Source organism: Bos taurus, chromosome 6 (genome assembly GCF_002263795.3).
Source record: "Bos taurus isolate L1 Dominette 01449 registration number 42190680 breed Hereford chromosome 6, ARS-UCD2.0, whole genome shotgun sequence".
NCBI classification, from domain to species: Eukaryota; Metazoa; Chordata; class Mammalia; order Artiodactyla; family Bovidae; genus Bos; species Bos taurus.
In genome coordinates this window covers 37,390,181-37,406,762 of record NC_037333.1, presented here as the reverse complement: position 1 = coordinate 37,406,762, position 16,582 = coordinate 37,390,181, and the positions used below count along the sequence as shown (strand labels likewise).

At 33.9% G+C, this 16,582-nt stretch overlaps 1 protein-coding gene across 8 annotated transcripts in view; it reads left to right on the top strand.

Annotated features, from left to right (window-relative positions):
- LCORL (ligand dependent nuclear receptor corepressor like) overlaps positions 1-16,582 on the top strand; it is a 179,165-nt gene that overhangs the window by 150,208 nt on the left and 12,375 nt on the right. For 6 of the 8 annotated variants that reach the window (XM_059887736.1, XM_059887735.1, XM_059887734.1 and 3 more), the window contains 2 exons: positions 2,400-7,210; positions 7,836-15,581. The exons of 1 other annotated variant lie outside the window; for it this stretch is intronic. In XM_059887736.1, coding sequence (XP_059743719.1) covers positions 2,400-7,210; positions 7,836-7,861 — 4,837 coding nt within the window. In that variant the 3' untranslated portion in view covers positions 7,862-15,581. The remainder of the gene's footprint in view (positions 1-2,399; positions 7,211-7,835; positions 15,582-16,582) is intronic. One more of the 8 variants, XM_059887733.1, reaches the window with a different exon arrangement.

Here is a 16,582-nt window from a genome sequence, read left to right as displayed (position 1 = left end):
CAAAGATTAGAAAAAATTTTAGCACGAAAAGCAGTGGAGCTGTGAAACATAACAATTTTAGAATCTTATGTAGTTAAGTGAGAGTAAATTCTAGATTGGAGGCTTATGTGTATTCAACTATTTACTCATACATTTGGTTTTTCTTTGAGATTCTAACATACAAAAAATACAGAAATGAAAATAATTAAAGCCAAATAAGCATATTATAGAATTTTCTAATTTGAGAACTTAGTTATCTAATATCTGAGAGAGATGTATAAAATCCTAATATCTGAATATCTAGTAACTTTTTAAAGATGTTCTTCATATGACATTAGATCAAAATTATTGGCCCCTATGATATTGTTGAGATTTTCGAAGTTCCACTATTAAAAATAATCAACTGAATAATAAATTCTTAAAGAATAGACTTCTTGGAATGTCAAAAGAGCTATTAAAATTTTTCAATGATTTTTAAAATAACACTAATCATTAATTTTGATTAGTTCTGCTCTAGACTACTAACGGAAAAAATCATTTGAGCATTTCAGGAACTGTTACAAGAGTATAGTAATGTTAATTTGCAAAATTTGCTTTGGTGTTTTTGCTGCTACTCAACAGAGTTTTATAAAATGTAGATACAACATTTCCTATTTATCTGTGAAACAGGTTAAACCAGTTTTAGGCAGGTATTTTTATGAGAAACATGTAAAATCTCTCTTTAGTCACATATACGTTTAATAGGCCATAATATAACTTTTAAACAAACATGTTGGAAATGGATCTGTCGGACCTTTTGGGGTTTTCTTTTGCTTATGTGAAAATTATAGTTGTTAATTTGCTGGGAAAGAATATAATACCACTTATACCCTCTTATTGATAGTTAACATTTACTTGTGCCTTTATTCTCTATATATGTTTTCTGAGTTATACAGTAGTGAATCTTTGGAGTCAGTTCAATCATTTTATACTCTAACCATGAAAAAATTTACAAAAAATTATTTTCCACAGGGAAGGGATACCGAGGTCATGTCCTGTCTTCCATCTGTCTAGATGACAGTAGACTTAAAAATTTTTATTGTAATTTCATCTCTTCTCTCCGTTTGATAACTTCTTTATGTTAAACCCATGCTAGTTTTACTAGCGAAACATTGATTGAATCTAGTAAAATTATCTTTTTTCTAGAAAAATTTTTATCTAATCTGAAACAGTTGATGTTTTTGCTACTCAACAGAAATTTTATAAAATGTAGATAACATATTGCCTACTTATCTGTGAAACAGTTTAAACCGGTTTTAGGGAGGAACTTTTTTAAATCAGTTTCACTTTCATTTTAAAAATTATTTAATTTTTAATATTGGTGAACATAATAACCCTTTATTAAAACAAAATACAGTCTTCTATCACTGTTCATAGTCAGCATATTTCAGTTCCAACCCTAAATAAAATTTATACAAACCAGTAACTAACAACAACAAATATAAGAAATCACAAGTGGGAGGCTGTTTTCATGTACAGAGTTTGGTGATATGTTTAATTTAAATAGATACTTTTCTGAAACAGAATTCTTTTAATATATTTTATTCTTCTTGCTGCTGGTATTGGATTAGAAAGTTTTTTTTTTATATAGACTTATACATTGGTTGCTAAGTAATCCTGGGTTTTAGTTTCCATTAGATTTATGTTAGTTTCTGCAGTGGGATATTTTCCAGCATTTGAAATTAAATAATTAGGTAAGTAATGCCTTTAGTTTTGATGTAATTAATTAAGTATTTAAAATAAATTAAAAATAGATTACATTTTTAAATAGCTTAAATTTTTATTTTATTACTAGGTTAAAACGCCTGTTATTTATATGAAATCTAAATCCCTTAACTTTCCTTTTGACTATATAAAACGTTTTATTAATAATTTTATTTTCACTACCTGAAAAATATTTTATCTTTTTTTAAATAAAGGTATTATTTTTATTTTAAATAAAGATAAGAAAGATTTTCTCCTATATCTTATTTATCTTATTTGTACTAATATGGACTGATAACTACCAAATAACTTATAAAATGTCTACTTTATAAAAATTTTAACTCCTTCTGAAGCACTTTCCGTTAAATATTCTTAATATAGCCAAAGCACTAAACATTAGCAATCTGTAAATATAACCATATTTACATATTTACAGTAGCAGCCTTTATATTACACAAAACATAGGGTTTTGCTTTGACTCATATTTTGTCATAGGGAATTATCATAAGTGCTTCATTATATTTTTGGTAAACAATAATCAAGATATCACTTTCACAGCTCTCCATAGGAATTAGAAGTCCAGCAATATCAAAATATCTATTTCAAGCTCTGTTAAAATTCCTTATGATATTAGTATTTTTGCTGTAATTCATTTTTTGTTTGATTTTTATTTTTAGTTCAACTGTTGATGCAAAATCAGAGGAAGCTACTAAAATGGAAAAAGGAAAATCAGCATTAAGCAAAGTTTTGGAATCTTTGTGCATACATCACCAGGAACAAGTTTTGGCTATGTTGAAATTTCTAGTCCAAGAGCAGAATGCTGCTTCTCTTTGCTGTTGTAATTCATCCTATACTGTGTCTTCAGAGTCTCAGAATCCCCTTATTGAAGATGATTTAGATGGTCTGTTCTGTAGTTGTGAATATAGGCTGGCAGAAAGAGGGTATTTACACAATGAAAGACAAAGCCCTGGTTTTGTGCCTCTGCCAGTCTGTATTAAAGATTTACATTGTTTATCTTGTCAAACTGTAACTATTGAGCACATTAAGAAGGTAGTGAATAGAGGAATTGCAAACAGTTACAATTCTCACAGGTGCTGTTCTGGACTGTTAGCAGACATTGATTCCACAGAATCAGGCTTTCAGAGTCCTCATTCATCAAGGGAAATAGGTGATGTTTCAGTAAATCTTCAAGATGTTTGTAGATCTCGAAGTCCCTCACCCCCACCATTATCACCTGTGCAGGCTGAAGGATTTGAAAAATTGAAAGATGTCATCTCGGAGTGTTCAGCCTTAGAAAATAATAGACTTGAAACAAACATTAACCAGCCTCCATCTCTGACACCAGCAGAAATAAGCAATGATGAAGATGATCATGAAGGTAAAATGCCTAAAACTAAAAAATCCAGTAACTCTGATTCTTTGCTCTTAGAAGACAGCAATAATTATACTACAAATCATGAAAAGGGTGAAACTACTATAATTTTTCAAGATTTAATGGATCGTATTAATGAAAAATTAAAATCAATAGAAACAATAGATATGACAAACCTTATACAATTATCTAGCAGTGATTGCAGTACAGATAATGATTTAAAATTGAGAGATTTAATAACCTCTCTTTTGCATAATGCAAAGGCCAGTGATTACAGTTTTATGGAATTACTGAGTCAACATGATAAAAAGATAGAAAATAAAATTATTCAGACAAGATTTCGAAAGCGTCAAGAAACCTTATTTGCAATGCACAGCTCTCCTGACTCACCCATATTCAGAAGGCAGTCATTACAGATAAAAAGAGAACTTGCTAGTCTTGATGAAAACTTTATGAGAAAAAAATACACCGAAAAAAATCCAAGGAAGTTTTTGCGCAATGATGAACTCTTTTCAGCAGACAAAGAGCAATTCTATCATTGCCAAGGACCTTCTTTACAGAATTCTAAAAGCCTGCAAGATAATAATCATGTGGAAACATCATTTTTACCAGATTATGGATTACAGTCATTGCAACTACCTCTAAGTAATTTAGAAACTAACTTGGCTTTTGATGCATTTTCAGAAAGCTTTAAAACAGCTTCTGCTGAGAAAATGAGCATAAGGAGATCACAGGAGAAATCTGTGGCTAGGAAAAAGTTTTTGCAAAATCATAAAGAGAATCCAAAATTAGAGAATACTCAAACTCCTTTGAAAAGTGATATCCCTGGACTTTTGAGCAGAACCAAACGAAATATTGTACCACCAGGGTGGTATTCTATATATGTAACAAATAATTATGTTTTCAAAAAATCCCCTAAGGCCAAAAAAGTTTCTGACTCTACCAAAGGAAAAGATGAAGTAAAAAATATTCAGGTTGAAAGCTCACATAGTATAGATTTAAACAAAATTGCAATGAATTCTAATTTACAAGTTGTTGTGGAACGTTTGGAAGATACAATAAATATGGCCAAAAAGTCTTGGAATAATCAGTCATTATCAGAAGGGTATAAAGCATCCAAGAAATTGATAGAAGTTGATGGTAAAGATCAACCTGCTAGTAGAAATATGACTCTGACTGTAAGTAGAATGACATGTAAAGAGAAAAGTTTATCAAAATCCATAGTAGCATCCACCAATATTAAAACCAATCATATACCTACAATAGATTTGAATAGCAAACGACTAAACCAGAAAAAGTCATCTGTTTTAAACACAAGTAGCTTGATTTCCAGTGTTGAAAATGTACCAACAAAATATGAAGCCATCGAAAGCTCTTCTTTTGCCACCTATTCTAGTCCTATCAAACTCATGTTTTTATCTGAGGTTAAAAGCAGTGAAGGAGTCAAATATACCTTAACTTCAGTCAATAATTCCGAATCAAATCATGATTTTTCTTCTGAAAAGCAACCAACTCATCAAGTAACTGAAAATAGAAAAGAAACAAATGAGACTATCCCAAATGCTAACTCTGCAAATTATAGTTCTAATCTTAATGATAGTGACACTTTGCAAAAAGAACTAAACAAATTTAATTGTGCAAAAGAAATGGCAGAATCCTCTGCAGTGTTTACAGATGATATGAAGAATGATAAGCCACAAGAGTTACCTAAAGAGTATTCAAGCAGTACGATTGATTCATCTTTTAAAAGAAAACCAGGTAGACCTAAAAAAATAGGTCCCCAGGTTGTGAAACAGATAAAGCGACCAATTGGAAGACCACCGAAACCTAAAACTGACCAAACAGACATTGCCATTTGCCAAAATGAGCCCATTAGTGCTGAAAAGAAAAGCCCAGAGTCTCTCATATCAGAAGTAAAAGAAGGTATATATCAGAAGAGTATTACAGTAACTGTTATTTATGGAAGGTCAAGAAGAACTAAAAGGCATGTTTCTGAAGGAAGTATAAACAAAAGCAACGGTATGTCTTTAAAAAATGTTACTGATTTTCCAACAGAATATAATAGTCTCAGAAATATTAGAGAATATGACACTGACTTGGGTGAAAGAATAAGTGCTATTTCAAGTTTGACTACTGAAAGTGAAATCTTGGGGTCTGGCTTTGAATATGTTAGACCTTTCAAGAACAAGCCTGTGATACCTCAACCGTCCAAGAACATTATTCGACCAAATCACAAGCCTTTGGCAATAATTAGGAAGCCTGGTAGACCTGCAAAAGTGAAAATCTCTGGCATATCTGTGACTATCAATAGAATTTCACCTCAGGAGAGAGAAGTGAGTATTAGCAGCTGCTTACCTCCTTTAGAACAAGAGAATATATTCCAGAAAAATCTGCCTGAAGAAAATCACCAGTACACCATGGATACAAGGCACACTGAAGCTGACAAACTCAAGAATGAATCAGAAAGTATGGTTGCTGCTGTACCTTTGAGACATTCCATTAGGGATCGAAAACCATCTCTGCATTTCTTACATTCATTAGCATCTTCTAGTTCACTTATTTATAGAAATTCCCTGCTCCATAAGTCATATAAGCTCCATTTGCAGAAAGGTAAAAGTCAGGAGGACAAACATAAGCAGTCAAGGATTAAAATAGCTTCCAAAGGTCCGCCAGGAGCTAGAAATTCAAGGAATGCAAAAAAGCATTTGGAAGATAAATTAATACCCAATTCTGAAGTATCCTTGGACCCTATAATTTCATCAAACCCTTTGCTCAGGTGGTGGGCTGCTTCTACTTCAAACGATTCCTTATTAGAGGAATTAAACAATAGATTTGAACAAATAACAAATGCTTGGGTGCCTGTGAGTGGAGATGAAGCTGAAAATTGTGTTCATAAAAAAAGAGACCACATTGAAAATGATAACTTCAAAATAGCAAGCCCTTTGGAGACCTGTCTTTTAGAACTTGAGGTTTCACCCGTAAAAATGCTTTTTCAGAAAAAGTATGATTTGAATGAACTCTGTACCTGGTTTATGCAAACAACAGAAACACAGTCTCTTTCACTAGTTAGAAAAGCAAATGCACGAAACCCTTTGGAAGTAATAAACACCAGAGGAATTAAATTAGGGACCAAATATTCTGATTTTAATACCAGCCCTTTCAGAAAGCACTTTAAAAAATTTGCACTATCTTCGCCTTCAAAGTCAGCAGGGAAGTTGCATATACTGCATAAAATGGTTAGCTCCCCACTCTTAAATGTGAAAAGTAATTTAACACTAACTAGATTAAAAAGAACTGAGTTTAAGAGGTTGCATCATGAAAGGTGGAGAAGACAGGGAAAGCTGCACAGCCATGGGACAGGTGCTTGGATATCTAAGAGGAGGAACTTAAGATTTTTTTGCCAGAACCAACTTTTGAGTAAGACTGAGGGAGTAACAAATGCTGATGTCCCACTCCAAGGAAAAAACACAGTAGATAATCAGTTTATTTTCCCACCTGAGATCAGGGATAACTTTTTGCAACAGAGGTTGGCCATGTCTGATTTCAAAACACATGCTAGTTTAGAGAATAAATTTAACTCAGAAGCAAAGGAGAATGGAACAAACTGCAGCCAAAAAGATTTTGAAAAGGGACAAAGACTAGGAAATGTATGTTCAAATAATTGGAGGTCAAAAACCTTAAAAGACTGTAGAATATTTTTGAGGAAGATCAACTATCTCGAACACAGAAATACTTTTAAGTTAAATACCATCATTTACTCTCCTGAATCTGTTAACTGTGGAAGTAATCATCAAACTCACATAGAAGAATCAAAGCGCTTTACCTTAAGATCCCAGTCTGCTAGGCAAAATTCTTTTAAAAAGCAATCTAAAGAAATAGAAAATGCTAAAGCAAATAGTCCTTCAAGTGATAAATTTCCTGCCCAACTTGAAAATAGTAAATTAAATAAATGTGTTAACTATGACAAGAATCCTTCTGATAATTGTGAAGTTCTTAGCAAATTGAACAAAAGAAAAAGACCACCATGGAAGACCACAGAAATGTCAACAAAAAGACATAAACGACAGTCTTGCAACAGTGGACAAATGGCAAACTATTTTTCAAAATACCAACTAGGTAAGTTTTTCTCTACTTAATTTTAGTTTCATTGTAGGTGCCTTGAGTGGAATATCAGATGATGGATAGAAGAGGAACAGTTGATTTAGTTTTATTTCTAAAATATTTGGACAATCTAATTTCTTGGCACCTAGTATGAAACTCATGAAATTAGGTGCTGCTAAATGTCCCAGTGACCTTCCCCACATCTAAATGTGTCCAGGATTTCAAGAAAAGTATATTTGAGACATAGAAAGCTTCTAAAATATTAATGTAAATACTCTCTTGTTTTGCATCTGATCTAATATAAAATATAGAGAACAGTTTGACAAATAAATATGCCCAAGTAGCTATCTAAAAATTTACTGCTACACTACAAGCTAATATATATTTATTATCTAATGATAAATTAGTAACTTTGAGACCATCTGGAAAGTAAAAACTATCTCATGGTTGACTTGATGAAGACCATAACATATATAATAATCCTAGGGTATCAATCTCACATTCACCATTAAGTTGTTAGGCCCTTTGATACTGCTTTGGGAACCACTTTTAGAGTCTATTTAAAAGTGTCAAGATTTTTTTTTCCAATATGTCAGCAACTTATTAAATAGTTTTTTCATATCTGACATTGATTCCATAGATATAAAGATGAGGATTTCTTTATAGAGATAATACCTCACCTACCAAAGGAGAAAATCATATACAGGTAATTTTAAGGTAATGCTAAATTCAGAATGCAAACTGAAATTACTTTAGCAAGTAATTATGAGCTTTACTCAGTTATACCAACCTGACATTGGTGCCTCAGGGAGACCGTTACCCCTTGAACCTAGCAAAAATGGGATGTAAACACTAGTTGCCATCGTAACCAGTTCCAATTCTGCTTCTTGATAGGTGCTAGACAATTTAGGGTATGTAAGAGTGTGTTAGTGTTTGTTGATTTCTTCTGTGACATGAAAGAGTGAAGAAATGCAGGGTTACTGGGTTACATTTGGATATTTAAGGATATTTTATCATATGGTTGCATTGTTACATTGTATATTTTAGGGGAGTCTTTTGTGTGGCCCGAGAGGTATTAGTGGCTTAATTTTTTCTTATGTTTTTAAAAAACTTTTTTAAAAGCTAAAAAAAACACTTTCAGGTCTTAAATTGGAACATTAAAAACTAATTAAACTCAAGTTTTAATAGGTTAGAAGATTATTATGAACCCCAAAATTCAATTACTTAACTGAATAACTTTTATAATAACCTATTTCTGTATATCTCACATGCAGTGATTAAAATTTTTAACTAACATAAATCATTAAAATGTTAAAGATGGTCAAATTAGAGTCTCCATTATTAAAAATGTATCAAACCTAAAAGTAACGCCCTTTGTTCCTTGGCCTAAGGATAACTAAAAATAACACAACAAATAGTATGTCAGGAAAAAAGAGGGACGAAGTCTAATAGTTATTTTTTTCAAAAGAGCTTATAATTCACCTAAAAATAAGTTCACATATTTTTAAAAGATTGCCATGAATGGAGAATAAAGTGTAATGTTTCATTTTTAATTCTTTACACCATCCTCATTTCATACTAAAGATAGTTTGTATTGTCATTTCTCAACAGAACTGTATTTTGTTACTTCCAGCTTAACCATTGTATCTTTCTAAGGTATAAATGTAAATGTAGTTTAATATGATTCTTCATCTCACTAAATATATCACCCTAGAAAAATAAGATGGAAGATGCCTAATTGTTACTTTTTCAAATTAATTTCAAATCCTTTTGTAACATTTAAAAAAACTTTAGTATCATATTAGGAGTTGTTTTTCACCTTTTCTCATTTTAAAAATTCATAGTAATAGTTCCTGTTCTGCTCAAAGTTTTATTTATCTTTTACTGATAACTTTCCTTCTTTGTTTTAACATTCTTTTTTCCCCCACTCAATCAACAAGGACATTATTTTTATAAAGTTGTATTTATAGCAATATTTGTTATATTATCTGATTTTTAAATGTTTCTTAAGGTGTTGTTTTTTTTTTTTTTTTTTTTTCATTATTCTTGATACTCCATACTTCTTTTTGCCTCTTTGAAAGTGACACTAAAATTCATTATTTTATGTGTGTTTTTCTTCTTCATTGAATACATAGTGACTGGAAGTTTGAGACTTTTAACAATAGGACTTTTCTAGGAAAATTCATTTGACAATGTAATAATGAATTAATGGAATATTTCTGTTGATGAAGAGTTTTGCTTTTACTTGAAAATGTCTTGTTTTTAAACTTTTCAAGATTAACTGTATAGATACAGTTTAGTACACAGAAATTTTAAAACTTACACTTGATGACATTTGTACTGCTTATATCGACTGTAAACATGGAAAGGAAGAAGAAGTGCGATTCTATTGAATTCTTGTTTTAACAAATACTTAATGAATGCCTACAATATGCTCTTAGGCACGATAGAAGATTCAAAAAGCTTTTTTCCATCTAAGTAAGAAAATAAGATCTATATTGCTTATTTATTCAAAATATAGAGTGTATTTTATGTTTTAAGTGTGATATTATATGTTTTAAGGGGATAGAATGGTAAAAGTCATGTTTTGTACTCTTGAGGAGCTTACCATCTTATGCAAGATAGTGAATAGGCAATTCATGGAAAGATGAGTGCTATGATGGGAGAGAGAGATGCACTATAGGGGCACATAGGGAAGTTGAACCCAGGGTCAGAGAATTATGCAAGGATTCTTGCTTCTAAGCTGGAATTTGAAGAATGACAAAGTATTAGAAGTACAGAGAGTACTTCAGGCAGAAGCAAATTGCATGGGGAAAATGTGGTTGACTGAAGAGAGCAGGGTTGTCTGGAACACTGATTAATCTAGTTCATATAGCTAAGACATAAAATAGGAATTTAGGAAGGGGCAGTAGGGTAGTTGAAAAAATGGCAAAAGATAAATCTGCTGATGGAGGCATAGCACAAATTGTGAGGTCAGCATCAGTTAATGAAAAAAAAAAAAAAATCTGGAGCCCTGATAGTGTCAGTATTGGGGAAGAATGGATATATTTGAGAGACATCCATGAAGTAGAATCAGTCTTAGAGAATAGAAGAATAAAGTTTAACATCAGGTTTTTGGCTTGGACATCTGGGTAGGTGATTGTAATATTCACTCTAGGTGTTCAGTTTTAAACATATAAAGTTTGAGATATCTAGTGGGGTATCCAAGAAAAGATACTTAGGATGCAACTAGTTAAGAGTTTTTGCTCAGGAGAGAGGTCTCAGCTAGAGATAAAGATTTGGGGGCCAGCAAATAATTGAAGCCATGAGAGTGGAAGAGACTGTTCAGTGTAAAATGTGAAGAACATAGCGTCTCAGAGCCCCAAAGATACGGAGAAAAGAAAAGTGTACAAAAGGAGACTAGTGAGAGTAGCCAGGAGATAAGAGGAAAGCCAGCAGAGGATGGTGACAGGAAATACGTTTTAAGAAAGGAAAAAAACAACAGTGTAAAGTGTTAATAAGAGGTCAGTTAGGTCTTGACATCTTCTGTGTAGCACAAGAGGTTATTTTAGAGTCAGAACTCTTATGATTGAGTAAATTCAGGAAAAAGAAATGAAGAAAATTAGCACAGAAAAATGTAAATGGCAGATTGGTGAGAAAATAGGGAAGTAGTGAGAGGAAGCCCAGTTGAAGGATGTTTAGATGCCAATGGGAAGAAACCACTGGAAAATGAAAGACTAAAGTAGAAAAATGAGATGGCAAATAGGGGAAATGGAGTGAAGCCCCTGACTTGATAGTGGGGTATCATGAGAATCGTTAGAGAGATTGGTGTTGGCCCGAAGAGTCTTTTCTCTCCTAAGACATGAGAATGCATGTGTGCGTGCTAAGTTGCTTCAGCCATGTCCAACTCTGCGACACTATGGACCACAGCCCGCCAGTCTCCTCTGTCCATGAAATTCTCCAGGCGAGAATACTGGAGTGGGTTGCCATGCTATCCTCCAAGGGATCTTCCCCACCCAGGGATAAAAGCCTCAGTAATTACCTCTCCTGCATTGCAGGCAGGTTCTTTTACCATTACTGCCACCTGGGAAGCTGAAAACATGAGAATAGTGGGAATGATTTTTAGGAGGATATAAATCAGTTTATAATTTATGGGGAGAATGTTTAGGATAGTAGACTATTTTCTGTGAATCAAGAGGTAATCTAAGAGTTTTATGGTGAGTATTGAGCTCTGGATAATGTTTGAAATACATCTCAATAAGTAATAGGATTGAACAGCTTGTGATTTTATCTCAGTTACCAGAATGTAAAGCTTGGGAGAAAGATGGGCCATTTTACTTAATAGTAACTGTGTTCACCAAGTGGGTGTAACAGAAGGAAAAGAGATCAAACTAAGAATTTATTCTTTGAATTGTGATAAATTACATGGTCAAACTACTTCTAAGAAGTCTTTTTCTAATAGCTGCACACAATATAGATTAGAAGAGAGGGCAGAATGGGGTGTGTGAAGGACCAGCTGTAAGAGACAATTTTTGTGGTGATAATGGTCTAAAATTATGTGTGACTATTGAAAATAATAACATAGACCTCTTTAATGTCGGTGTTGTTTGAGTTCCTAAAGCAAATGTGTGCCTTTTCCTAATTGATATACAGCTGGATATAATAAATGGACTTTGGACACCTCTGAAGTTTCAGGCCAGAATAACCTACTATGTACTTAAAGCTACTATCCTCATATTATTTTTCCTAAAATGTTAAATTTTTCTATAAAAATTCAAAACTCAGGTTTACACTTTCAATTGGATTCTGAGATGACTGAAAAAAGTTCAGTTTGTCAGTTTCTCCGGTTTTGTCTTCTGTCCTCAAAAATGACTCTCTCTCTCTCTCTCTCTCTCTATATATATATATATTTCCACTCAGAATTCTGGTTTTCTCTGAGATATGTCACTGATGGGTGATTTGAAATTAATGATACACTCTTTTAATTACCTAAAACTGAAACTAACCATGCGTCCTTCTCTGGTCCTGCTAATGAACGTTTTATCATATTTTTCTGAGTCCTAATTCAAGATACTGTTTTAAATTTGTACGGTTGAGGCAACCTCAGCACAGAATATCCTTTAACAGTTAAAAGTAAAATTTAGAGTTACTTCATGTAACATTCAGCATCATATTACCTAATGGAAATTATGAAGCACTAGAGTAGATGATGGAGAAGGCAGTGGCAACCCACTCCAGTACTCTTGCCTGGAAAATCCCGTGTTCAGAGGAGCCTGGTAGGCTGCAGTCCAAGGGGTCGCAAAGAGTCAGACTCGACTGAGTGACTTCACTTTCACTTTTCACTTTCACACATTGGAGAAGGAAATGGCAACCCACTCCACTGTTCTTGCCCGGAGAATCCCAGGGACGGACATGACTGAAGTGACTTAGCAGCATCAGCTGCAGAGTAGATGATTTTCTAAATTTCATTTTGATAGAAAAGTGTTTCCAAATGATTCAGTCACTTTAATCTGGTTTGCTACACAAGCATTCCAAAGTTATATTCCAGGAAAAACTGGTCCACCAAAATGTTCTGTGTGCACAGTGTTCTGTAGTCCAGTAACATTGCGAAATGCTCATTTCTCTTTCTCGTGCTTACCAAATCATAGTACCCCATTAGTATGTTAAAACACGTTCTCCAAACTTTATGTCCCGTAGAACATAGTTTGCATGCTAAGTTGCTTCAGTCTTTGCAACCCCATCGTTCGTCTATCCATGGGATTCTCCAGGCATGGATACTGGGATGGATTGCCATTTCCTTCTCCAGGGGAGTTTCCTGACCCAGGGATCAAACCAGTGTCTCTTAAATCTCCTGCACTGGCAGGCGCCACGAGCGCCACCTGGGAAGCCCCAGAACATAGTTTTGGAAACACCGCTCTACATAGTTTCCTGCTAGGCTTTCTCTGTACTTACTGTGATGTTACCAGAAAGAATGCAGTGACTATAAATATATAAGTTAATTTATATACTAGACTTGCTCTTGTATATAAATTGTTAATCAGAATTAAATTGTAAGTGCTTTACTAAGATTCACCATGAAAAGATGACTCTAGTAAATAACATTCAGGCCAAAATAATCACATTTTGATAAGTCTGTTTTATAAGTTTCATTTTTGTATAGATTTCATTTCATAATGAATCAAGAAAGGAAGTAGCAGTCAGTTCAGGTGGCTTTCCTCTCTGTATTAAAAATCATAAGAAAATACCTTACGAGTTTAGGAAAACATACGAGATCAGAGTCTCCTTGAGTCTTAATTAAACCACACTCTTAATTAATTTGGTCAAAACTGGATAAAAAAGACATATTTTAATGTAAAAAATAATAAATATATCGACCTGTTCTTTTTTACATGAGCTTTATATTATCGTCTTGTTACTTGCCAGTGCCATCAGTAAAAATATTAAAACTGTGACCCAGTAATTTAAAGCATTCTAAGGAAATAAAAAAGGCTTTAATACATTCTGTTTATAATTAGATATTTTCCCCATTATTGTAATTTTCATAGAAACTGACTAAAGAGAAGAAGACTTAGGTTTTAAAGAGTTTTAATATAGTAATATTGCATTATGAAACAGCTACTTTGGTAATTCCATATCTTTTTTTTCCTAGAATTTCTCTCACATATCTTATATCTCATTGCTTTGTCAACCATTACAGAATATTCTGCTTTACTAATTGCCCCATATCTTTCATGGAAAACTATTCCATTTATTCAACAAATATTGTATATTTTTCTTTTGATCTACTGGGCATTGTTAGACACTAGAGTTACAAAGTAACTCAGGGAACTTAGCAAAAAATATTTCAAGTTGTTTTTTCAGTTTAACAACATAATTACTAAAACTTGAAGAAAGATAATTTGGTTGATTCACCCTATTAATGGATATGAAATACAGCACTATTTTCAAACAAGATTAACTTTCCAAACTGAGGTGTCTGGCCCCCAGCCTGCCTTTTAAGTAGTTTTATTGGAACATTGCCATGATCATTCACTTCTGTGTTTTGTCTCTTGCTGTTTTATGCTGCAAAAGCTGAATTGTGTAGTTGCAACAGAGATCCTAAACCCACAAAGACTAAAATATCGTGACCCTTTGCAGAAAAAGTTTGCTGACCCATTTTTATTGGTAGAATTTTGATATGATGTGACTAGAAAAAAAATTTATTGTCTTTTTTTTTTGCTTTTAGTAAATTAAGATTATTATATCCAGTTCATTCCCAAAACCTATCCACTCCCTCCCTGTTGTCCACTCCCTCTTGCCACACAATCCAGTACATTTCTGACTTGTAGTTATTTTATTTTGTTTTATCTCCCTGGGACAAGACCTGTCTGTATCCAGCAGAGTGGTGCTGGGGGAGCCATCAATGCCAGTTTTGTTCTGTTTTGTAAATCTTTATTCTCTCCCTGCAGCCTCCAGACCTGCTTTGTCTATCTGAGGTAAGTGGTTCAAGGGTCACCCTTCTCTTCCTTAACCAGCTGCTACCACCTGTTAGAGATTTATTTCAGTGCTTCACACCTTAAATTCCTGCCTCAGATGTTCTCTTCTCCCCTTTTATCCTCTCTATTCATTTAGTAATTCAAATTTTTTAGTTCAGCCCTCATGGCTACCATATTTTTCTCCTCATTTTTCCTATAGTGAGCTGAGTATTCTGTGATTATCATAATAAACAGCCTACTGAATTCACCTATTGTTTAATTACGAACAACAAAAAAGGCAGAGCAGGTATCTGAATTATTTCCTCCTGCCATGTTTTTTCCTCCTTGTTTTTGTTAATTTTAAGCAAGACCTTGGCTTCATTTTTTTCCCCTCCAATTCCATTTCTAGGAAACCTGGAAAATTCATTTGTTTGCTTCTTTATGTGTTATATAAATGTATAGAATAATAGATTTTAGAAGCCAGTATCTATAGACCCCATTAATTTATTCTTTCAAAAATTTTTGTCTCCTGTGTTCCAGGCAATATGGTAGTCATATGGAATATGATGGAGGACAAAACCAGATGTCACTCCATTCATGATCAGCTTTGTTTGGAGAGGCAGACATTTGAGAAAAGTTATACAAATCTCACAAGTTCTTAATTTGTAGATGGTACTATGAGAATTCCTTATAGGGAGATCTTATCAAGTCAGCAAAGTAAAGGAAGACGTCTCTGAGGAAATGTCCATTGAACTGAGCTGTGAAGAATGAGTAGGCATCAACTAGGCCAAGCAGCAGAGAATGGAGAGGGGAGGAATGACTTTCCAGGAAGAAAGAAGTGACTGAAAAAAACATGAGGCTTGGTATTCCTTGTGGAGTTAGATAAGACGTGACTGGTGTGTCTTGAGTCAGAGGAGGAGGAGCGTGATGTCACATGTGGTGAACATTGAAGAGTAAGTCAAGGGTAGACCACATAGGTTCTCAGAAGCCATGTTTATGTCCTTTCAGGGGCTGATTTTACCCCACTAGTCAGGCCACACCAGTACCTATCTGGGGACTCTACTTACCCAGGTTCTAGAAGGACGTTCCATTTTTCGGTGGCAACACCAGTCATATCCAGTCCTGTATGGCCTGTAGGTATTTTCCATCTGGTCCTTCTCAGTGGTCTTTTTCACAGCCTTGGGAAACATTTATGTGTGATCAGTATTGATCTGTAGACTTGGAGGGAGCTCTGGAGCCAGCTCTCTCTGCCCCTTTCTTTCCTGTACTCCACATATTCTAGTCACTGTGGACTCCTGTACATCTAAACTCTGTCTTCCCTTTTCAGGAAGATTCCCAAGCTCTGGTTTCCTCCTTTATTGCAGTCTGGAAACTCTCTAAGCAGTAAACCATAGCAAGTTTTAGGACTTACCACCTTTTATTTCCTTTTTTTCAGGAATCACTGTCATCTGTACTTCTGTCATCCTTTATCTTAGAAACATTTCATGTATTTAGTGTGCTGTTTATAAAGTAAGAGGGCAGATTCATCTTGTTACCTCATTATGGTCAGAAAAAAATATCCCAGATTCATTTTTTAACAAATATTTATCCAGCTGCAATATGCTAGGTGATGAAAATAATGTACTGAGCAAGACCAACAGGGATTTATACTTTCTTCAAGCTTGTGTTTTATTGGGAGGGGGAAAAATAGAAAGCATAAGGCAGTGATAAAATCTGTGTTACAAAATTAGGTGGTACAAGGATATTTTTGGTAAAGCTGCTTTAGGTTGAGTACTCAGGAAAATTGAGATAGCTAGAATATCATTGATAACTGAAACTGAGTATGGATGAGAGCTGACAGTATAAAAAGGAAAGAAAGCCTGGGACTCAAACTTGAGAACTAGCAACATGCATTAGCCAGGTGGAGTGGGATGACTTGAATTGACAGGAAGAGGCAGAGGAAAACCAGTACTGA